The sequence below is a fragment of the Python bivittatus genome, unplaced genomic scaffold (assembly GCF_059951505.1).
Source record: "Python bivittatus isolate LINGU-HERP-01145 unplaced genomic scaffold, Pbiv_v1 ctg000480_np1212, whole genome shotgun sequence".
Taxonomy (NCBI): domain Eukaryota; kingdom Metazoa; phylum Chordata; class Lepidosauria; order Squamata; family Pythonidae; genus Python; species Python bivittatus.
Genome location: NW_028277075.1, coordinates 105,870,728 through 105,895,211, shown reverse-complemented (window position 1 = coordinate 105,895,211; position 24,484 = coordinate 105,870,728). Strand labels below are relative to the sequence as shown.

The 24,484-nt window shown below is 39.6% G+C and overlaps 1 protein-coding gene across 1 annotated transcript in view; it reads left to right on the top strand.

Annotated features, from left to right (window-relative positions):
* The window catches only part of STK39 (serine/threonine kinase 39), a 125,015-nt gene that overhangs the window by 30,883 nt on the left and 69,648 nt on the right, over positions 1-24,484 (top strand). Inside the window, exons 2-5 of the mRNA XM_088146699.1 lie at positions 14,951-15,063; positions 16,620-16,728; positions 21,891-22,032; positions 22,871-22,926. Of these exons, the coding sequence (XP_088002825.1) occupies positions 14,951-15,063; positions 16,620-16,728; positions 21,891-22,032; positions 22,871-22,926 (420 nt within the window). The remainder of the gene's footprint in view (positions 1-14,950; positions 15,064-16,619; positions 16,729-21,890; positions 22,033-22,870; positions 22,927-24,484) is intronic.

Genomic DNA, 24,484 nt, shown 5'->3' with positions numbered 1-24,484 from the left:
CAGTTCTGGAAATACTGACGAGCAGTAAATGGAAACTCAAAGCTTTGTGAGGAACTGAAGGTGGAATTGTAGAAGTAGTTGCTTAATGTGCATAATAACATTTGAAATGCTCAGTGCTCTTTTCTCTCATTCTTTCCAGCTTTTACTCACACAGATACACTCTTCTGCATGGACAACCTATAAGAACCCTGAGTGTTAAGGTAGTATGGTACATAATGCTGAATGAGGACTGAGGGAAACCAACATTAAAATCTTCCTTCAGTGGTGAACTTCCCTTCCCTTCCCTTCCCTAATTTATAGTGGCTGTGTTCATATGATGCTAAATCTTAAACTATAGTAGTTAGATAAGCCACAACCAGAGGTGCAGAGTTTGACCCCAACCATTATTACACAGACTTTTCTACATCACAAGGTTGTTGACAGGATGGCAAGACAAGGAGGAATCATTTCTCTTGGGCTTGGAGAGTGGATCAGGTAAAGTTAAAAGGAAATCTGTAAAAGAGTCCAATTGCCTTTTTACACTGTGTTTAGGATCTGAATCCTGAGAAGTGGCTTCCCATAAGGCCGCTTGAGTGAGTTCATGGCTCAGATTACATAAATAGAAATGTTTAATCTCTTATCTAATTGCTATGCTACAGACACGTTTTGCCAATTAGTATTGTGTAATACTGTTCCAGCCCATTCTAGAAAGATGACAACTGCTAGGGACATTTAATTCATGAATGGGTTTTGAGTTACAGCCATTTTGTTTCTACCTGGCTCATGCATATCATCATCTATAATTCCCCCCCCCCATTCTCTTGGTCTCTCTGGGTCATTGCTTGGCCTGGCTTGCTCACAACTGACAGCTCCTTGAGTTTCTTTGAGAGATCAAGCAACAAAATAGTGATTTCCTAGATCTGTGTACAGCTGGGGATAAAAGAACATTTAGTTTCCAGTAATGCCCTAGATGTTTACATGTGTTGACGGCAGCACATTTTAATATGACAGGTTTGTGGAGTATCTGAGAAGTGATAATAAGGATTTTATCAGTATATGTATGAAAAATTGTTTTCTTCTATAGCAGAAACAGGAAGATCTGTTTGTTACATTGCTAGTCAAGTGCCAAACTAATTCTATATTGTGATTTCTGAACTTCAACTGGTTGGACTAGCATACTTGCCACATTAGGAAACCATTTTTGTAAGTTACATGACATTTTTTAAAATAAAGTAAGACATTTCTTTTTCATTCTTACCTGCCCAGATAGGTTAGCTCTACAAATATATTTTCTGCTAGCTAATATGTTTAGTTTTTCTCTTCTATGGAATGAAAATATTCTAGTTTCCTATAGAAACTAAATTTAAAAAATAGTATTCAGTCAGGCGAGACTAAGGCTTTAAAACTTGCCATTGGCTGAAATGTAGGTTTGAGATCCAGCTAATGGTTCTTGCATGTTCGAGTTTGATCAGCTATCTGACAACAGCTCCATACAGACTTAGTTAAAACAAACAAACAAACAAACAAACAAAAAACACCACACAAATCTTGTCCAGACCTTTATTGATTGCCTCCTCTCAGGGGGTGAGGTGTTTTTCCCAAGGAAGAAAAGTGATTTAGTTCCCTGACACTATTCAGGCTGTGATCCTCAGAACTGTTTCTATTGTAGCTGACTCTAGAGGTAATTCTAATCTGTTAAGAGGGCCTCTGTTCTCTAGTGGGGGAAGGTAGTTGACTCATGCAAGTCGGTGAGAAGCAGCTTGTGTGCCTCTTTCAGAGAACAGTTGTATCCTTTTACATCTGGAAGATTGGTTCTGTAAATGCCTTTGGGACTGAGCAGGAAGAACACTATTATCTTTGCCAATGGATCATATGTTCCCTGTCAATACTTCTTTCAGTTGGTTGGAAAGGGACACTGAAAGCTACTGCAGGAGTTGGCTGGATTCTGCAAAACATGAACACAGATGAGTGGTTGACTTAAAATCCATGCTGTACTTCCTTGTCAAAGCATCATCATCCGTTTTTGCTAGTAACAAAGTTGAGTGTAGTACATCCTGTTCCTGTTCCTGTTGAAGTAATTTTGAAACAGAATTACTGGGAGGGAATATAGTTTGAAGGTTAGAGGTGTGTGTGTGTGTGCGTGCGTGCGTGTACATGCCTGGCTTTTTGATGATCTGCTCACCCTTAAGAGTATTGGCTTTCAAGGGGGAGCAGGCTTCCTCAGGTAGACAGCATTTCCACATCGTCTCAAACACCACACTATGTTCACCGAAGTTAATTTGCAATTCCTCTGCCAGAAAATCGGTCAAATGTTGAGAAATCATGTACTGTACGTCATGTGTCAAGCAGCCCAGATCACATGATAGAAATGTGCACATCCTTAAATATTTGAAAGATAACTATGTGCTTTGCAGAATTATGCACAAGAAGCAATAATGCACAGAAAAGGATCTTTTCTTTTTTCTTTTTGCATGAACAAGCTTACTAATATGAATTCTATTATGAAATCAACAAATGGCTGTGGTCTGTAGGCATGTTTCCAAGTCCCATTGAAGTTTTCTGGAACACTGCATTTGAAACTATGACTTTAGTCTTTTCTTTCTCCCACTGCCAGAATGAATGACTTTTCTTGAATATATAATATGCAGATTAGAAAAAATAATACAGGCTGGTTTTTGGTGTAATCTGAAATTTATACAGATACTCCTCATTTAGTGACTGTCTCATTTAGCACCGTTCACAGTTAGAACAGTGATGAAACAGTAACTTTATGACCAATGCTCGCATTTATGATCTTCGCACGTCTGTAAAGCAAAGGAAAGCTAAAGTAAGATCGTAAGCACAGGCGTGGTTTCACTTAGCAACTGCTTTGCTTAACGACTAAGTTGCCAGTCCCAATTGTGGTTGCTAAACGAGAGCTAGCTGTATTGTATTTATGGTTTTGCATGGTATGGATCTAAAAACCAATTGTTTGTCAGGATTGTTAGCTACTCTTGCCTGCTGGACCTGCTGGGTAACAGTCACTCATCTTGAAGACATTGATCTTCTGGAAGCCGGGACCATTTGGTGGACTTGTTTCACTGGAGGGAAAGCTAGTTGCTGGCAGTACGGTATGATGCTGTTTCCCAACCTTAAATGAGCTCCAGATCCATGTTCCATACATGCATTTGGATGTCCCTGCCTTAATCCTTCTGAAGGCAGAAGGCTGACTCAAACTAGGTCACATGGTTTATCTCATTAGTATCACCCACTCCAGAGGTCAGATCCTAATGTCTTCGAGATGTTTCCAAGAATGAATTTCACAAGCTCTAACAATTGATCATGCTGATTGAAGATGATGCAAATTGTAGTCCAAAACTTTTGTACTAACTCCAATAGTTTTCCTCTAACTACTCTGACAGCAGCAGTCTTCAAGGATATTAGGCAGAGATCTTTTCCTATGAACTGCTACTTGATCCTTTTATCTGTTGATGTTAGAAATTTAAGTTTTTGTATGCTAGGTTCGTGTTCTGTTGCTGAACTGTGATTCTTCTATCCAACAAGATAAAAGTTTTAGTATGGTTGAAAGCAAAGGCTTAGGTATTTGGACACTCCTAGTTAAACTGCACATTTGTGAATAGAAGCTGACACAACCTCTACATAGTACATCTTTCCGCAAGTTTGAATGTGTTCATATTATTTAAGGCAGTTGTTTCTGATTCAAAATAAGAGTCTGTGTATATGGCAGATACAGATACAGGTAGACCTCGAGTTATGACCATTCATTCAGCGACCATTCAAAGGAACAGTCTGAAAATGGACTGAAAAAAATAGACTTATAACCGGTCCTCAGAGTTCTGGCCATCACAGCGTCCCTGAGGTCATGTGGTCAAAATTCAGGTGCTTGGAGACTGGCCCACATTTATGACCATCATAGCATTCTGTGGTCACAAACTGCCTCTGCCTTAACTCCCCCCACCTGCCTGTCTCCCCTCTATGTCTGCCCTTTTGACTACCCTGCACAGAATGGCTGAGATGAAGGCGCCACTGAATTTTGTTGCTACTTATCCACTGCCACTGTCTCCAGCAAGCCCAGCACTGACAGAGCGCTGACAGGCAGTTTTCACAGGGCAGGAGAAATGAGTTGGCCTCTTCTGGCTCAGTGATCCCCTGAAAGTGTCCCTTGCCTTGGAAGAACTGAGGCTTGGGGGTTGGGAGGGACCAAGCCAGGAATGGCTTGGATTGGGGTGGCAACTGTTGGGAGATAGGAGACATGATCACCATTTGTGACCTTCCCAGCTGGCTTCCAACAAGCAAAGTCAATGGGGAAGCTGGCAGGAGGTTGCAAGTCATGGTCACATGAGGTCCTGGCTTTAATGGCCATGTGGTCCTCACCTAACGACTGCACCTGAGACTGCCGGAACTGCCGTTGTTAAGCTGCGCAGTCATGTGATCTTTCGCTTAACAACCGCTTCAGTTAGAACAGAAATTCCAGTCCCAGTTAGGGTCGTAACCTGAGGACTACCTGTATTAGGACACCCTTTTAGTCGGTAAGGTATAATACCTTCTTTTGCAGGAATAACAACTTCCAAATGTTACTTGTAGCCAACTACGAGTCTTTCTATTATTGCTTTTGCAATTTTCCTCTACTTCCCCTTGCAAAACTCTTCTAGCTCAAAAAATATTCTAAGTCTCTTTGCATGCACTACATGTATGAATTATCCTGCAGATGTTCAGTAATACTGAAGTCCGAGGACTATGAAGGCCATTCCAAAACCTTTACCTTTCTTTCCTTTAAATACTTCATGGTTGATTGGGAGTTGAATTTCAGATCCTTGTTTTGCTAAGATAACCAGCCTCTTGTCAGCTTCGGTTTCTTCACTTAATGTGGGACATTAGCTTCTAATCTAGAATGCTAGATTGGAATATTTTGTGTGCCACAGACTACCACACAACCATGAAGCATAATAGAGTTACCTCCATACTTAATGGTTAGCAAGATATTCTTTTTTTTCAAATACTTCAGTCTTTTTTCTTCAAATGTATCTTGTGTGATTGGGGCTGAATAATTCAATTTTTGTTTCATCAGTCCAAAGCATTTTGTTCCAAAATGTTTCAGGCTTCTCAGGGTTTTCTTTTGAATACTTTAGACAATATCTGTGATGAGAAGTTGGAGAAAAGATTTTCTTCTAACAACTCTCCCATACAGATCATCGTTGCATAAGCAATTCTGTGGACACTATAGTGCCAGCTTAGCTTTTCAGTTGGTAATTTGTGGTGCTCTTTTCCAGATCTGACCAGTTAGGGGGCAATTCTAGCAGATCCTTTTCTTACTCTTCTAGATCTTGCTTTGATTTCAGGAGTTTCATATTGTATTCATTTCTTAACACTATTTTTCATAGATAAAATTGCTAGTTCAAAGTGTTAGAGTTTTTTTTATAGTTTTCTCCTGCTTTGTAAGAGTGAATTATCTTCATTTTCAAATGCTCTAAACAGCTGTTTAGAGAAGTCCTTGTTTCTTGAAAGTAAACAGACCAGCAGTTACAACCTGAGGAGAGGTTAGAAGAGTCAGAGTGTTTGTTCACTTGTGGAATTGTCTTCACCTGGTTAATTGTAGCCTAATGAGTCAGTCACCTTTTGGAGCCTAACAACTTTACAGGGGGGAAAAAAAAGCATAGCATTGAATGAACTGAAAGAATGTCCAAATTTCTGCACCTGTCCTACAGGTAGTTGTTGCTTATCGACTGCCTTGTTTGGTGACTGTTCAAAGTTACCACGGGAAAAAGCAGCTTTGCGACCAATCCTCGTATTTACAGCTGTTGCAGTGTCCTGCAATCACATGATAGCCATTCAAGGTGCTTTGCAACCAGCACGCATTTACAGCTGTCACTGTGTCCCACAGACATGTGATCACCATTTGCAAGCTTCACAACCGGCTTCCAAGAAGCAGAATTAATAGAGCAGGCTGAAGTGAAATCACAAGTCGTGGTGACGTGATGTCTCGCTTAATGACCGTGGTGATTTGCTTAAGTCCAGCATGGTCACATGATTTTTCACTTAGCCCCTGGGCGGCTTAATGATGGAGTTCCCAATTCCAATTTTGGTTGGCAAGTGAGAATGACCTGTATTCGCTGTTTCTTACTTTGAATCAGTAAAAAACTGCATATAAATAGTAAGTATGCATTCAAACTTGCCAAAAAGTGTTTAACATTTTGCCCTGTAAAGGTTGTGTTAGCTGCTTTTCACTTAGGGATTCATTGGACTACAGTAGCCAATTTGACCAAGAGTGCCTAGACTTTTGCATGCAAAAATACATGTACATGAAACCAGATGCTAGTAGATGAAATAAATTTGCAATGCACAACAGGTAATGGTGCTCTAGGTGAAATTTTAAATTGCTGTTCTGAGTAGTTTCCTAGTGCCACTTGATTTAATTTAGAACATAGTAATTTGAACAACTATCAGTATTGTTAGCTATTATGGAATGTACAGAAGTGGAGAATATATTGAAGAGAAATTGTAGCACTTGGTAATAATGAGGCTTGAAGTGGACATCTCAGCTTGCAAGAAAAAACTGGGAAGAGGATAATCTAATTGCATCATTAGCTTGGGTAGTAAATTCAGATTTAACACTTGATGCCTGGCATTACAATTAACAGCAAAATTAAAGTGTATATGCAAGAGCCCCCCCCCCAAAAAAAGGAAAAAAAGCTATGGGATACTGTAGTTTTTGTGGAGTGTTAAGGAACAAGTTCCTTACTGGGATAATGATCTGTATCAGTGTTTTTCAAACTTTGCAATTTTAAAATGCGTGAACTTCAACTTCCAGAATTCCCTAGCCAACATCCCAACCCAGGAATCCTGGGAATTACGCACATCTTAAGTTGCCAGGTTTGAAAAAAAATTATATCTTTGTTCACATATGTATGAGAGTAACATTTATGAATGAGTATGCAAAGGTTACCACGTTACTAGGATTTTTGTAGATATTTGGTCATTATTCTAGATTAGAATAAGAAAATACTGCATGAGAAAAGAATAAGAATGAAGATTAAGAATAAAGATTAAGATTATTTTGCCACAAATATTTAACATGCCTGGCAAAGATTGATGCACTAATCCTTTCCATTCCCATATTGGACTGGTCTGCTGTTCCTAATAATACCAAACAAGCTGCTGATGTTGTTTTCCACAAGAGAATTCGTATTTCTCACTAAGTACCCCTTCCTTTACTGTATTTCCAACCAAATTCACAGTTGTTGTGCCTTTTTATTTTTTTTTAAGTAAACATGCAGTTTGGCCCTAAGAAAATGAAGCACTGTTTTGGTTAACTTTTCCTAAATGGTTCTTGCTGGTATATATTAGCAAATAAGTTTGTTTGAACGTTTAAAGTTGCCCAGGTAACTTCCTCTTTATTTTATAAGCACTGGGAATACGTAAAGAATGAGCGAGATTCTCTCTTGAGAACAGCAAGCCAGACCATTGACGCCTCTGTCTTCTCTGCTGGCACAGTTTTGAAGAGAACAGCAAAGCCCACCCATCTGGATTCAGACTGGGCATGGTCTTCCGAGCTTTTTAATTTTTCTTCAGAGAACTTCTAGAAAAGAGCACCCAGCTGTTTACAAACTGAATGGGTTACAGTATATTTTTATCCCTTCCCAAATCTGCCATCCTTTAAACTGAGTAGATTGAATCTGGAGCAATTGATCACATGTTCTAGCATTCCCAGTGGTAATCATTTTACCTTCTCAGTAAATTAAGTGTATCCGTGTCGTCTGAATAGTAAACCCTGAATCCAGTGTGATCTTGCTAGATTACTTGATTGCTAGGCTGAAATTGTATTTATTTATTCTCACTCTGGGAAACATCCATGTTGTGTAAGATTTATTGACAAAGGCATGTCCCTTTATTAACAATAAGTTACTGTTGTTTATTTATATAATGTTCTAACTAATTGCTCTTTATGATTATATGCCAGAACACTCCTTTTGTGACCTGCAAGGTGGAATTTATTGCAGATATGCTCATGTAGCACCTGCAGGACCATTCCTTCTTCCATCTGTTAGGCCACTATATAGCACAATGGTTTAATAGAAGAGAATATATGTAGCTCAGGGTTGAACTGTGGAGTCTTTGGGGTTCTCTGAGTTCGGCTGTTTTCTTGCAGACGTTTCATTACCCGGCTAGATAACATCAGACCAACCAACAGACTATTAGAACCACATGGCATCTCTGTAGCACACAAACCAACTAAAGCCCTCCAAAACATCTTAAGTAAACTAAAAGACCCAGTAGCCCAAAAAGAAAAAACAGGCGTCATCTACAATATACAGTATAAGGACTGTAACAACCACTATGTAGGACAGACAGGCAGAAGGCTAGCAGAGTGCATCCATGAACACCAACTAGCAGTCAGAAGACATGATGAAAACTCCTTAATCTCACAACACATGGGCAGACTTAACCATAGTTTCAACTGGGAATCTGTCAGAATCTTAGACCAAGCTAAATCCAAAAACACAAGGGCATTCCTGGAAGCATGGTATTTAAACAAATCAGCCATCAACAGGCACATAGAAATAAACAAGATCTACACACTATTCAAAAGAGACAATAAACAGGAAACAAAAAGACCAGAACACCTCCTCGCCAGCAATCAACCCCAAGATAAGCAGAGATTAACACCAGACAAACAAGCAGTAAACAAGTTCCTAATCAAGGAACTACCAACTCAGACAAGCAAACAGTAAACAACAGCCTGATCAAGGAACTACCAAGGAGAAAACCACACCAACACCGACAGGGCAAGCATATAAACAGAGGGCAAACCCCACTCCCTTCTAGCACTGAAGATGTTATGTTTATTTTATTTATTTATCAAATTTATATCACCACCCAACTCCCACACAAGGAGGGACTCTGGGAGGTTCACAACAAAACAATTTAAAATCAATAAAAACATAAATAATACAGTATAAAATACAATTATTAAATATAATAAAGTCCAAGCGATGGTGATATTATTTCAGCCTGTGACCAGATAATATCAGTCAAAGGTAAGACTAAGGAACCAGCCATCCCCAAAACTGACCATTCCCATCCACACCCCATACATAATAACAAAACCAGGTCTTCAGTTTTTTTCTGAAGTCTAAGAGGGAGGGGGCCAACCTCATTTCTGGGGGAAGGCTGTTCCAAAGGGCAGGGGCTGCTGCAGAGAAGGCTTGCCTCCTGGACCCCGCCAGATGAAATTCTCTTGCAGACGGGGTCCGTAGCATGCCCTCTCTGCATGACCGGGTGGGATGGGTTGATGTAACGGGCTACCTAGCTGGGTATTGAAATGTCTGCAGGAAAACAACCAAGCTCAGAGAACCCAAAAGGCAGCACAATGGTTAATATGGGGTATCTTTCAGTTAAGGATCTTGAGCCATTTAATATCTGATATTAAATATCCAATAAGGATATTGAGCCATTTAATATCTGATATTTTGCTTACCAGCTTGTCAGCTAGATATCAGATGGAACTAAGAGCTGCCCTTCAAATATTTGGAGGGACTTTGGTATGGACATCCACATGGTTGACACATACTATTTATCTGCTTCTTCCCAATTTGTGCTTAGTTTCTGTGCCCAAAAAAATTATTGTGGGAAAAAAATATTTTACCTCTTTTAATTTTCTGGAAAATAAATTGCTTTCCTCTTCTTAAAAATGGTAGAAAAGAAAATTGCACTGAAATTCTCATGTGTGGATGATGAGATTCTTGCATTTGGAATATCACCTTTTCAGTTCTTTGCAGCTTCTCTGGTTTGCTGAGTTTCTGGCATGTTTCAAGGGAAGACTTCTTAGAAAATTAATCTAGTAGGCCTAGCTCAGATCAGGAAGCATGGGAAGCCAAGGGAGCTAGAAAGAGATTGGGAGTGGGGATGCATAACAGAAATTCAGCAGCAGCATCATGTTTAGCCAATTAGCAGTAATAAGACAAGCTTAAGAAACTTCAGAGAAATTGAAAACACCCTGAGAATTAAATAGAAAGCCATAATCCTCTTATACAAGGAAAGAAAAATTTTCATGATAAATTTTGGCACAATGTTGCTTTCTAGCTTGCTTTTCCTACTGCAACAAGACATATCTTGTTAACAGTTTGAATTCTGAATATCTTTTCTTTGTTTTAGTGAATGCTGAGACAATAGCTGGGTGGATATACTGGGGTTCTTTTAGAACAAAAGTGATGAAAACATTGTATTTTCTGAGATGGTAGAAAAAGAAAAGACCTGCTACAGTTGTGTGTGACTAAGCTGTGGTCTGTCCCTTAACTCATAAGAGTGCAGCCTTTTTCCTTAAGAGGCCTTTCAGTGGTAGGAAATCTTCAAGCATTTGTCACATTTTGCAGGTTGTTGGTGAACATTATTAATTAATCCACACAATATACACATGGCTTTCCTGGTAAGGAGTCTGTTTCATACCCAGAACAACATTGAATTGGATCAATACAGAGCAATGAAGTTTATAATCTGTTTGGGCCTCTGGTGAATTCAGAGAACCTGCCTATTTCTTGATCAGATGGTTACAAATTTATAATTTTCTAAATGCGCTGTGATTCAAAAAACATAATTGTCATTTATTTTGTTTGAACAGTTGTTTCTCTACTGCTATTTTTAAACATTATTTACTTAAAAATGTATACCCAATTTTCTTCTTCTAAAAGAGTAACTCAGGGTACATACATAATGTGAAAATTGACATAAAAATAGCAATCCATAATTAAAACACAAAATGCCAGACTAAAAGAAGTAACAGAAAGCAAGAACAGAGTCAACAAATTAATCAGCAATAAAATCAGAGTTACGTAAAAGTGGCAGTGAAATGCCATAGAGTGGAAGGAGAAATCTTAGGGAAGGAAGGTTCAAATGCAAGTGCCAACACAGAATAACCCATTACAGTATATGTTACCATCAACTTACCCAAAGGTTGGCTGGGGATTCTAGAAGTTCTGAAGGATACCAGGTTAGTCTCCTTTGGGTGGTGGTTTTTCATTATGGGTTGGACATATTGCTTTGAAGCAATTTCCCTTTGTCTTGGGCCTTTTTAAAAATGACGTTTCATATATTGTGTCAAACTATCCTTAATTTAGGTTTGTTGAATAAGATATAATTGTCTGAGTTTGCATCAAACTATATACTCAGCTTATATGTTTGTTCTACAATGAAAAAAAAAAAGTACTGCCCCAGGATGATTCTGATAAGTTTAGGCCACATGCTAGAATGGACAAGTTTTCCTTGTGAGTCTTGCTTGAACTGCTTGAGAACTTTCATCTGAAATATTTCTTCTTAATCCATTTATGCTGAGGATTTGGGTCTTCTATCAGGAATGATAAGGACTGGGATCTAATAGTTGCCACATTGTTTCCCAAACAAAATGTAAGATGCTGTTTTTAAAATTTAAAACCTATATGGCTTAGGGCGGTGTTTCTCAACCTTGGCAACTTTAAGATGTGTGGCTGGGGAATTCTGGAAGTTGAAGTCCACACATCTTAAAATTGCCAAGGTTGAGAAACACTGGTTTAGGGGCTGGCTACCAGAGAGACTGCTTATTTGAATTTGAATGTGACTGGTTGTTAAGGACACCAGACAAGGCCTTCTTAAAGGTACCCCTTGAGATCCATTTGTCAAGTATATATATGGAAGAGGGCTTTCTGCTATGCTGCTTGGAAGCTGTGAAACATACCTCTGCAGATGTTGCACTCAGTTACCACTATTTCTAGTTTCAGGAAAGGAGTCAAAAACTCCTTCAACCAGGTTTTGCAATGCGAGTTAGTTTTAATAGTAATGTTAAGTGCTGTATACAATGTTGAATGTTTATATTCTATTTTTGTTATTACCCATCTTGAGTGCCCTGTGTCAGAAAAAGAGTATAAATCGTGTGTGTGTGTGTGTGTAAATAAATAAATAAATAAATAAATAAATAATGCACAAAATAGATTGGTAATCATTTTATACTTCATAAATCCATGGAAGGAGAACAGGCAAACAAACAGTGTTTCCAAGCACCATCGTCTGTTTTCATTTAATTTTTTAAAGTAATTATTGGGGAGAAAATGGTACAATCAATTAGTATGTCAAAGCACTTGTTCCTGCATTGAGATAGTGGCTTAGCCTATGTATATTCATAATCTAATTGAGTAGATATTATGAGCTACAAGCTTTGTCTTTAAAGCATGGCAGGATGCATATTGCATACAGAACATCCTATTTTTAAATTAGTTAGCAAACATCAATTAAAACACGGACAATAGTTTCCAGTCATGAGATTATGTCAGTTCTGTTGATCGATGGGAGGCAAGAGCGCCCCATTGTTTTGCTCCAAGCACATAACTGAGTTTTCATTGTAAAGCTTGTTAACAAAAGGCTTTTTATGTGCATGTTGTGTTTGTTTAGGGCTTGCAAGATGGACAGGCAGAGCAGAAGCCAGTGTTTGAGAAGATCATTTGCAATATCTCACACAAGTGTATCTGTTCACGGAATTGGTGTTGGGTGCTGAAATGCTGAGCGTTGTTTGACATTTTAAATCTTGAGTTAATCAGGAATAGAGATGAGAATGGTTAGGTTCTTTCAAAATATTTCTGGGTGCTTTTACACTACATAACTTGCCCTGTGGAATGTTGGTTTCTAGAACAAGCTTAACTGGGGAACACTGTTCTGCAAATCATGGCTTCTAGATATTTTTCCTGAGTTTGGAGAAAACATGATAGTATCAATCCACAGTTGCTATATTTTCTCATTTAAAGCACTTGTGCCAACTTTCCAGGAATCAGTGTTCTCACCAGCCCTTCAGATAAACAAAAGAACCATTTGCTTAACTATGACCTCAAATGGACTTCAAATCTAAAGTGATTTTCCTACAAGGTCTCCTTTATTCACTGAGCTTTCGTCTGCAATCATTTGGGTAAGGTCAGAATATTGTTGTAACTGCAGATGAGAGAGTCCAATCAGAGACAGAAATCGTATAAACTGAAAATGAGTCCTCTTGCCAATTCACTTCTCCAGTAAAAGTACAGAAAACTACTAAAGAAATCAATGTTTAATAATGAAGCCTTCTGAATATGAAATGTTTGGACTGAATTATTCTTCCATACCCTTTAGGTGTTCTTCTACCGTAAATCCATTTTTTCTTCTCAGTGGGTGGGAACAATAATGAGGTCAAATTTCTCAGAGTATTGCAAATGCTAGGGATGAATGAACTATTATATTATTAGTTTACTTGCAGAAAATAGTGTTCTATTTCTGTTGCTTGACTGCCTGTTTTGGAAATATCCATCGCAGGGATAGACAGCCTTGGGGGCTGATAGGCATTTTTGAAATGTTGAGAGCACGTTGCGCACGCTCTCATAGAACGGTTGCCATGATGGGCGTTGCTGGTCACAAAAAAGCTATCAGAAGCTAATAACTTAGGTTGCTTCCCTCTAGTCCCTAAGATGCTGCCTGCCACTCTGTCTTAGCTTTGTCTTTTTATTTCTGGGTAGGTGGACATGTTTCCAAACATGGTGCAGTGATTCTCCATTTTTATTTTATTTCTGGCTCAGAGCCATCCTCATAAATAAATGCAATGATAGAAGCTGCTTTGCTTTTCAGCATGGCAGCTTCCTATTTAATGTTTTAATTAATTATTTTTTTAAAAAAAATCTGAAGTCTTTGGGGTCAAGTACCTTGCCTGGAAAAAATATCATAGATACCACATTACTTACTCCAAATAAATGTATGCATAAACAGATCTACTAAAAATAACAACCAAGCTTTCAGTATGGCATATTTACACACAATTCTAATGTCTGCAATGAAATATTTTCATATATTTTAAATTATTCCTGGAAAGTCTAAAGCAGGTAGGTCATTCATACTGAGTGCTATTAGGCCTCCCCATGGTTCTGTGTCAGATCTGGGCAACCTATGGCTGCGTGCTGCCTCCCGCATCCCTGATCCCTTTCTTGGGGTTTTCAGAACCTCCAAAATCATGCTGGAGAAATATGGTGGCATAATTTTGCACTTTTTTTCCCATAGTGACGAGCAAAAAAGGTATGTCATAGTTCCTATAACCTTAATGCTCCTATTTTTAATCCTCCCCAAGTGCACATCTTAACCCCTGCGGTGAGATCACAACCTGCTTCCTCTACAACCTCAGAAGCAATGCTCCAGCCAACCAACCATTTGTATCACCGGGACATATATGGACCCATTCAATGTGATCTCAGAGTTTATCCTGGTAGAGGCAAATGAGATGACTTCAAGTTTGCATTTGTGACTTTTCCCTATAGTGTTTCTGCAATTTACAAATGTGTTAAATTATATGAAGAAATAATGTATGTTTCAAATAGCATAACCATTTAAAGTTGATCTGTAATAAAATAATTCTTCATAAACGATCTGGCCATTAAAGAAAATGCTTGCCTGAAGTTGACCATAACATTCCAAAATAGCAGGAACTGAGTGGACAATCAGAAGATGCCTCCCTAATGAGCCAGCTACTTTTCTGTACCCCTGTCCTCTAGAGATGGGATGTGTACTCCTTTGAATCTGGGAGTTGCCCTGGCCCACATGTGAATGCCTAAGGTCACAAATGAGCAGGAGTAGGACAAAAGTTAAATTTGGTTTTATTTCGGTTTAATTACAGTAATTCAATATAATTAATAAAATAGTTTCCTGTGTATTCAACAATCTTTGCTTTCTCTTGCATTCATATTAAAATTTTGGAGAAGCTCTGGGGTTACATTTAATTCTTTGAGATGGAGCAAGAACACATTGGGCACCTACATGCAATGTTCCTTGTAGGTATGATTTGCAGTACAGTGTGAAGGGTGACCGACAAGCTCTTTCTTAAGCTGATCTTAATAGAGATAACGCTCCTCAGAAGCCCCAGGTTGTTTTTTAAAGAATACAGGTTGGAAATAGCTGTATCAATAGGCAAAACTCAACCCATTGTTTCTTCTGTCTCTTCCAGGCAGTGGTGCTACCGCCGTAGTCCAAGCAGCGCTCTGCAAACCCAGGCAGGAACGCGTAGCAATAAAAAGAATCAACTTGGAAAAATGCCAGACCAGTATGGATGAATTGCTTGTAGGTAGAATAAGCAGAAGTAAATAAATAAATCAAAGTTTGATAGGCTGGCTTAAGAGTTCTTGACTGTCTTATAAACATTACTTGTGTATGATTGTTCTACCTGAACTTGGAAGATTAATTACAATAAGCTGCTGTGAACAAGCAATGTGGATTTTTGATGGCCTGTTATATCTACCACAACATTTTACTGTATGCATGGTATAGCAATCTGTCTGTAAAACAGATCCAGTATCTAGATCTATCCTACTATCTGTTTCCTCACTGAATCAGAAATTGCCACTATTATCTGGATGACCTTGCTAATTCTTTAGAGCATTCACATATAGTATTGCAGCTTAGTATTGCCAATTTTATAACTATCATGACAATTTGATTTTGTGGTTCTGCAGTTGAATGGCTGCCTGTCTGATACATGCCAGGATATTTTAAAATATGGCATTTTTTTTTGCTTCACATGCTGTCTTTTTTTGTTAAAGCAAAAGGAATGTGCATGGCACTTGCATCACGTTGAGTTTTCTGTTTTGCATTTAGAAGAGACATTTTTTAAAATCTGCTTCAGAAATATGAGAAGATCTTACAAGGACTTATCATTCGGTGCTATGTTGAAAGCTCATAGAACTGATTTTTCACACATTGATCCTAAAGATGAAGAGATACATTTTGAATGAAATACGGCTTACAAAATCATCACTCAAGCCACTTAAATGTTATTGCTGTATTTATCCTAGTGACAACTGCTGTTCCTTTGGATTGGAAGAATGTAATATAAAAGAAATTTTAATCTTACTAAACAAAGGGATAAAATGGTCCATTAAGGCAAGAAGAAAATAATTGTGATATTTAAAAATGCAGATGTTCTGAGTTGTATCTTTATCCAGAGGTACTTTAAACAAAACAAATATCTAAACCAGAACAAGGCAAAAAAAAAATCTATTCATTATAATGTGTGATGATTTAGACTTAATGATCCCCCTTTCCTCTAAAACAGTGTTGTCCAAACTTGACCACTTTAAGATGAGTGGACTTAAGTGAGTCCACTTGAGCCCACTTAAGTGAGTGAGTGAGCCAGCTGGGGAATTCTGGGAGTTGAAGTCCACTCATCTTAAAGTGGCCAAGTTTGGACAACACTGCTCTAAAATATATAGAATATGTTGGTAATATTAAGGTGATTCATAAGGAAAAGATTCAGGTATCAATCCATAAGAAGGATAGAAAATAATAATTTTTGTGATGAGACCTGGCAGAAAAATAGTTGCATTTTTCTTGAAAAATAAACTGAAATCTTATTAACTCATCAAACTAGCCAAACTGCTGGAAATGATGGAAATTGCATCTCAGCATCTCAGGAGGGCATCCATTTGAGAGGAATTCAGTTTAGTTGCATTATTTCTCTCTGAAATTTGCAAGCCTGACATTCTTAAATGACGAATACACTTAACTTCATTTCTTAATCTCATCCAGTGTATACATTCCCTGAGACCAAATAGCTATGAAACTTTAAAACCACATTTTTCCTTACAAGAATATTATGTCATATTTTGCCTTCTTTATAGAAAGAAATCCAAGCCATGAGTCAATGCAGCCATCCCAACGTAGTTACGTATTATACATCTTTTGTGGTCAAGGATGAGCTTTGGTTGGTTATGAAACTACTAAGTGGAGGTGAGTCTTTTTACTGTAAATATGAAAATGCAGTCCTCTGTTGGAATTATTTTTTTCTAATCAATCAGTGACTTTCAAACAAAGTGTTAGATGTAGCACTTTATTTACAACTAGTTAATATCTGCAAGGCTAGAATGAGCCCCTAAGCATAATCTTTCCCTCTAGACATTTGAGCCACTTGCATTCTGGCTAAGCTACTACAGGTAGTCCTTGGTTAATGACTGCCCTGTTTAGCAACCGTTTGAAGTTACAACAGCGCTGAAATAGTAACTTTACAACCAGTCCTCAAACTTATGACAGTTACAGCATCCCTGTGGCCATGTGATCACCATTTGGGTGCTTTGCAACTGGTGCACATTTATGACTGTCACAGCATCCCGTGATTGTGTAATTGCCATTTGTGGCTTCTGACAAGCAGAGTCAATGGAGCAGTAAAATTGCAAGTTGCCATCATGTGATGTCTTGTTTAACAACCACAGGTGATTTGCTTAACAACAGCAGCAAACTGACACCATAAAGTCTGGCGTGGTCACATGATGTTTACTTAATGACCGCATCATGTAATGATGGAGTTGCCGGACCCAGTTGTGGTTGTTAAGTGAGGACTGCCTGCCTTGATCTATAATTGGTGGTAGATAATTCTGAGGATTTTAATTGATTATTGTATCCCAGTTTTTTGCCAAAAGGAGTATTTTTATAGGTGTGAAAATTTCTGAAGGAATTATTTGCTACGTGTTCTAGGGCTTAATTAAATAATACAGGAATACAGGTACTCCTCACTTAAAGACCATTAGTTCAGCGACCATTCGAATTTACAGTAGTGATGAATGAAGGGACTTATGACCTGTGCCCAAAGTTACGGCCGTTGTAGCACTTCCATGGTCACATGATCGCAATCTGGGCCTTTGGCAGTCGGTTCACACTTATGACTGGTTGTCAAATGCCCCATGATCATGTGATCGCCATTTGCAATCTTCTTTCCTTCTGGCTTCCCCAGAAAGTCAATGGGGAAGCTAGCAGGGAAGGTCACAAGCCACTGCTGCCTACCAGGAGGACTCCCTTCTGTCTCTGGGGGCTGGCTGAAAGAGCTCCATGCTGAAATCCAAGCAGGATTTTGGCATGGAGCTTTTTCAGCCAGCCCCCAGAGATGAGAGGGAATCCTCTCAACTCTGGGGTCTGGCTGAAAATACCCTGTGCTGAAATCCAAGCAGGATGTTCAGACACAGAAGATTTTCAGCTCCAGAGTGGAGAGGCTTCTGAAGCCTCTCCACTCTGGGGTTAAAAATCCAAGTGGTTCTCATGCACCTAACCCACACCGCACCACCAAGCACCCTCTCTGACCCTCCCACACGCTCCCTCGCTCCCTTCCTCACTTGGCAGTGCGTGGGGCTTGCAACTTCCTGCTGGCTTCCCCACTGACTTGATTGTGGGAAGCTGCATCGCCTAACGACCCACGATTCTCGCTTAATGATGGCAGCCAGGAGTGCCAGGATTGCAGTTGCTAAGTGAAACAGTCACATGATGATTCATTTAACAACCACATTACCTAGTGACCTAAATTCCAGTCCCAGTTGTGGTTAAGTGAGGACTACCTATATACTTTTTGGTGAGCACTTTTGTCGGCTGTGAAGAACACCCCATATTTTGGCAACTTCAGCTGTGTGGACAGTGTCAAGCTGTCCAGCTAAGCTACTAAAGAGAAGGCAGGAGGTTTGCCACTTTCCTCCCCTTGAGTAAATCAGGGAGAGTTAGGGTACAGTTAAGGCAGTAGAAAAGGTACATGCTCCTAAGTTGAGGCAAAGTTACACAGAAGGCCAGCCCTGCAGAGGAAGATGCAGATCAGGATGTTGACCCCAGGGGAAAGTGCCAAAGAAGGCCAAGAAGAATTGCCCAGGGACATGAGGACTGGCAGGCATGATGCAGACTCCTGGAAGATGCAGATGGGGAAGCAAAAGTTAGAGGAAAAACATGCTGCTTTCAAGGCAGAATGGAGGGAAAGTGTGCTGCTTTTGAGATGGAAATATAGCAGAGATGATGTTGATCCAGTAGAGGATTGTTTCGTCACAGACCCCACTTGTGTTCAGCTAACTAGTAAGGAAGCACAGATCTCTTGAGTACTAAGAGTAGGAGGAGTTGGTAGCATAGTTGGCAAGTTTAGAATAGATAAATGCAAGATATAAAATTTAATACTTGAGGTTTATTGACTGTGATATTTCTGCTGTAGGAAAGTTGGAAATGTTAAAAAGAAAAAGTTGCCCCAAACTGGGAACCCGTATTAACTGTGTGAATCCTCAAGTCATTGGGCCAGAGCTAGTGCCAGATTCAACACTACCTGAATTTAATGGAGAGGAGGTTATCCTTACTAAGAGGACAGTTGCCATGATTATGAATCGCTAGGAGAGACATGGGGGCAGATTTTTTAGTAGTGCGCAAGGTGCTGCTCATGATGATCCACCGATGGAAGCTGGGATCATTTTTGTGCAGGGAGCCCTAGAAGTAGGAATGCTTCCAGTCATCAAGATTAGAGATTGGAAAGGACTACAGAAGTGTGCCAGCTGGAATGGTGGCCAGATATCTATGCTGCTTGACAAAGATCTGGCCCAGCATGGATGGAAAATGCTTGCTCGGTGGGAGGAAAATCTGGGGGGGGCAAAGGAATGAGAAGTTGGGTGAGTCATGGCTTGAACTACCATAGCCCTATGTGGTCCACCCATGAGTGATCCACAGGTAGCTGATCCTGCAGAGAGCAAAAACCCCAAAGTGCACATACGCACGCATGCACACCCACCCCGTTTGACAACAACTCTTCCTGGCAAGGAAAGAGAAGACAACTTTGAGGGAGGCTTGTTGGAACCTCTCCCTCTTCTAGAACCAAATCCAGAGGCTGGGACTGGCCAGAGGAAGAGTCAAGGTGGTGTGACTGTGATGGAAACACAAGCCTAGCCATAGTCCAGAAATTGGTGGAATGTGACTAATTACCCCTCAAAAGTACCTGGGAGCCATGATGTATCGGTTTTGCTTGAGGCTGCAGAGTCTGACTCGTGACTGTCCTGAGTCTGGTATGCTTCAGCATTTTCATTATTGATTGCTTATCAGACTTGCGGATGATTCAAAGCTGGGTTAATTAATTAAACGTGAAATTCAAAGCAATCTTGGTAGGTTGAAAATCATAGAAATGAAATTCTATTGAGAAAAAGACTGAAAATAATAGAGTGAAATTTAAAGATTATAAATGCTAAGCTCTCCATTTAGGAATTAGGTGCCAAACACACTGTTATGGGAGATGCTAGCTTGGTAATACTAAATGTAAAGAAGATATTGGAATGTAATTTATTACAAGCCGAATGTGAGTTCAGCAGTGTGATGTAGTTGCAAAAAGGTAATTGCAGTATTAGGTCGCATCAGTGAAGTATAGTTTCCAAATCACAGAAAATAATTATTGAGGGAATACATGCAAAAAAAAAAAAAAAAGGACAAGGAAGATGATCAGCAGATGTGCAACTAAATCTTATGAGGAGAGACTATGGCAATGGGATGTTTAACCTTGAGAAGAGAAAAATGAGGAGGATATGATAACATTTTTCAAGTACCTACAAGGATGTCATATAGAAAAAAGGTTTTTTATTATTGCCAAATGCAGAATATAGAAAAATGTATTTAAGTTACAGGGAGGCAGATTCTTACTGAATATTAGAACAAACTCTACAGTACTTTTCCTTTAATTGGATATATTCATGTGGAAGCTGGCAGCCACCTGCCAAGAATAGTTTAATTTAGATTTCTGTACTGAGCAGAGGATTAGATTTGGTAGCCTAAATGGCCTCCTCCTATCTATATACTACTAAAACTCTTGTGTCTGTAACCTTCAACTGGGTGAAACAGTGTGTCATAGGGCAACATTTTTTTGAACCAAGGTACCTCAAATGGGCTAACTTACAGAATGTGTCCAAAATCCAGGATCCATTACTCCTGCGGGGTTGAAATTTGGGAAATTTGTAGCCGCTTCAGCACTGCTGCGTGGCTGTGCCACCTCAGTCAACCCAGGTCACGTGATAGTCATGGGTGTATCCCCAACCTTTTCCCCACCTCCCTCTGTCCCCTGCGCCCAGTTGGCTGATGGAAAGGCCTGAAAGGCAAGCAACAATTGGCTGCTTTAGAAACAAGGCAGAAATTTGAAACCTCTTAATGGTGGTGGGCATTGAGGGAAGGATGAGCAAGTGACTTGGATGCCTGCTGGCGAGGTAAGGCTGGCTGGGGGGCGCCTGCCATCACCTGGTGAGCCCTCTTTCTCCTTCAAGGGAGGGGCCCTTGTGGACACAGCAGAATGAGGATGGGGGGTGCAGTTTTCCTCACGGTCTGCAGCTCCTTTTGTTGCACCTCCCCCCAGCAAAGTGGCAGGCAGTTCCATGGGTCAGCTGAGGAGGAGGAGGAGGAGGCTTCAATGGGGGTCTCATGAGGGGACGGCAAATGGTGCAGGCCTATATTATACGTGGGAGGGAGGGCGGAAGATTTCTAATGCTCCCTGCCAGCTTCCCACAAGCTAAGTCAATGGGGGAGCCAACAGCAAGTTGTAAGTCGCTCACGCTCCTACTGTTACTTTGCCCTTGGTCATTTTGTTTCTCTGTTTAGGTAAGGAAGTATATCTGAAACAATGACCCAACAGGTCAGGGGTTGTCTAATTCATTCTACTTTCTTTCAAGTTTCTCAGTGAGGAAAATGTATACATTGCTTGTGATCTGACAGTTATATTGCCAATCAGGTATCTTTAAATGTGGCTGCCTTCATTTAAAATTCATATAAAAGCACTAGTTCAGCTGCAGTAGGCTGCTGAAGCAATCAGTCAATTTAATTACAGGTTTCTTGTACCTCCTGTAATTTTGTTGCACATTTTGTACCTACGATTGTATGGTCCAGTTCTGTATGCCTTTTCATGTACTCAGTCTTATTGATGTGCGTGTATATTTTATATGTGCGCAACACGTTTATCTGGATTTATTAGCATTGCAACACATTTATCTGGCTTATTCCCAGTCTCAGTGTGAAAATTTAGACTGAAATCTAGAGCAATGTAAATATATATAATGAATCTTGAACTGCAAGATGTTTTCTGAAAAGATTGATGTTCTATTTTTCTTGTGCAATCTCTTTTTTTTTTAATCTAGGCTCAATGCTGGATATAATAAAATATGTAGTGAACAGAGGAGAGCACAAGAGTGGTGTCCTTGAGGAATCAATAATAGCAACAATTCTGAAAGAAGTTTTGGAAGGCTTAGACTATCTACACAGAAATGGGCAAATCCACAGGTACAAGCATGTTGCCTTATTCTGCACGGGTTGAGAACACACAGTTTCTTTTTCATGATTAACTCTATTGATTTGAGATGGGCAGCTATATACATTGATTAAATAAATAAATAAATTCAAGGCTAGAAGGCTAGGGTCTGATAAGCCAAAAAGGACCCCGATTCAACCTTGATTGGGAGAGAACTCATCCTGTAAATTCTTCTGCAGTTGTGCAAGTCATTGTGAGGGGATATAAAATCTTAATCTTAAATTAACCACTTTGTTGATTAATGCCTCAGCCGTTCACAAGATCAGACATGTTAGCAGTTATTCAGCCTGTCAAAGGGGATGATCAAACCTAAACCCTTTTTGATCTATCTATTGTTTGGAGTGGGGGAAGGAGGTGGCAGAAAAATTGCTGCTTTCTTGAAGCTTCGAAGAATGGAAGTTTCTTGTCTTGACAATTACTTTGGTTCCATTTCTTTCCCTCTTGCACAACATCAAACGGGAACTGATTAGTTAATTGATTGATGCAAGACCAGCTGTAGTCCTTGATTTGCTGGGAGAATATAATAGAGTACTTTTGCATGAGATAAGGAAGCTAAGCGGCACAGTCTGAAGTTCAGCAGAGATTTTCCGGCTCACATGAGAATGAAACAATGAGCTTTTTGTAAGCGGAATAGCATATTTTCCCCTCAATTTGCCATCTTTAAAATGAAATTATCTGTGATCGTACAATCAGAAAGTTTTTAATTTTGTCCTGTGATATTGTTTCACAACAACTCTCCCCCACAACCCCCAGTGATCATATCCTTGTTTATCTGAATTTAAATGCTTTTCTGTTTGTTCCTTTTTATAGGGATTTAAAAGCTGGTAATATTCTTCTGGGTGAGGATGGCTCTGTACAAATAGCAGGTAATCATCATTATTGTTAAACTTTCAAAATGCATGATGGGAAATTTGAGATATTCCAAGAGATCTCATTAACATTTTATGGGTTAGAATTTGTTAAGTTTAAGGGTGTTTGGTAATCAGCCACAGGCTAAGCTTTCAGTTTTCCTGAGCAGATTGTTGTTGTTGTTTTTAATGGAGTGTGTCAGTCAGCTTTTCAAGGAACGGTGCAGTTATCCCCAGTCTGCTGTGCTCTAACTGTTTTGAACTACAACTTTTATTTTTCTCCATTGGCAAGTCAGAAACTTCTAGAGGGCATAAGTTTAGGGAAGGCTGGTATGGAAGTAGATTGGCAACTAGTTTTGTGAGCTTCCAAGACTTCAATTTATATTTTGCCTCCAGCCCTGAATTTACTAGGAGGGCTTGAACATGCTGTCCTGTACTGACACTTTCTTTAGAATGGAAAAGCTATAATACTTCATTTGTAGGCATGTTGTTCGTTCCTGATTGCAGCCAGAAAGTGGTGAAACATTTTAAGGTTGAAAATGCTGTGTAAATAAAGTACTGTATTTCCATAGCATAGGCTCAGTCTGAGGTTATCCAAGCAGGATTTCTCTTCAGATGATAGGGCTCCTACTTTTTATTTATTTTCTGTGCCCTTCCCCACATTTGGTCTGGAAGATTTTTTCCCCTGTAAACTGGAGCAGACTGGAAGTCGTATGAGCTGTGTGGAAGAGGAGGAAGAATCTGTTTGGCCAGCAGCTTTGGCTCTTCTGGCAGTTAGTCAGCACTGTGTGTAACTCCCAACACTGCTTTGATGACATGAAAAATCTTCCAGTTCGTAGGGAAGGCATTGGCAGTTCAACTTTTTCTTCTTCAGTATATTACTTGAAGAAGGGCTCTTCCAAATTAATTTGGCATAGCTACTGATCTGCATTCTAGAGCTCTGTTTCTCCACATGCGGGTTGTGGGACAACAGATGGAGAATTGTACTTTCCTGACACTTGTTTCTGAGCAGGCTTGCTTATTTTGATATATGCTGAATGCAAAGCAACGGGAGGTTCCAGAGCCCTGGATGGAGTCCACACGTTCTTTTTGGCAGAGTAATCATGCACGAGGAAGGGCCAGTTCAGGGTAGTGGTTAAGGCACTAGGCTAGAAACTGGGAGACAGCAAGTTCTAGTTCTGCCTTAGGCACAAATTTGGATGGGTGACTTTGGGCCAGTCACTCAGCCATAGGAAGAAGAAGGCAGTGACAAACCACTTCTGAAAACCTTGCCAGGAAAACTGCAAGGACTAGTCCAGGCAGTCTCCAGGTTCTGATCTGACATTCACTCTGCACAAGGAAATAGAACAGTGGGGAAGGGAGAATAATGGGTGAGAGCTGCGATTGTTATCACAGTGCATCTATGCTGGGAGAGAGAGAATTAAGCAGCTTATAGCTTGCCTACATTCTGTAACCTGCAGCATTTTAAGAGAAGATAATTTAAGGCAAGGAAACTCCCCGTTTCCTCTGATTTGGTGAATGAAAATGATTGCCTTCAAAATGAAATCCCAATTTCAAGCTTATGCAATATAAATAA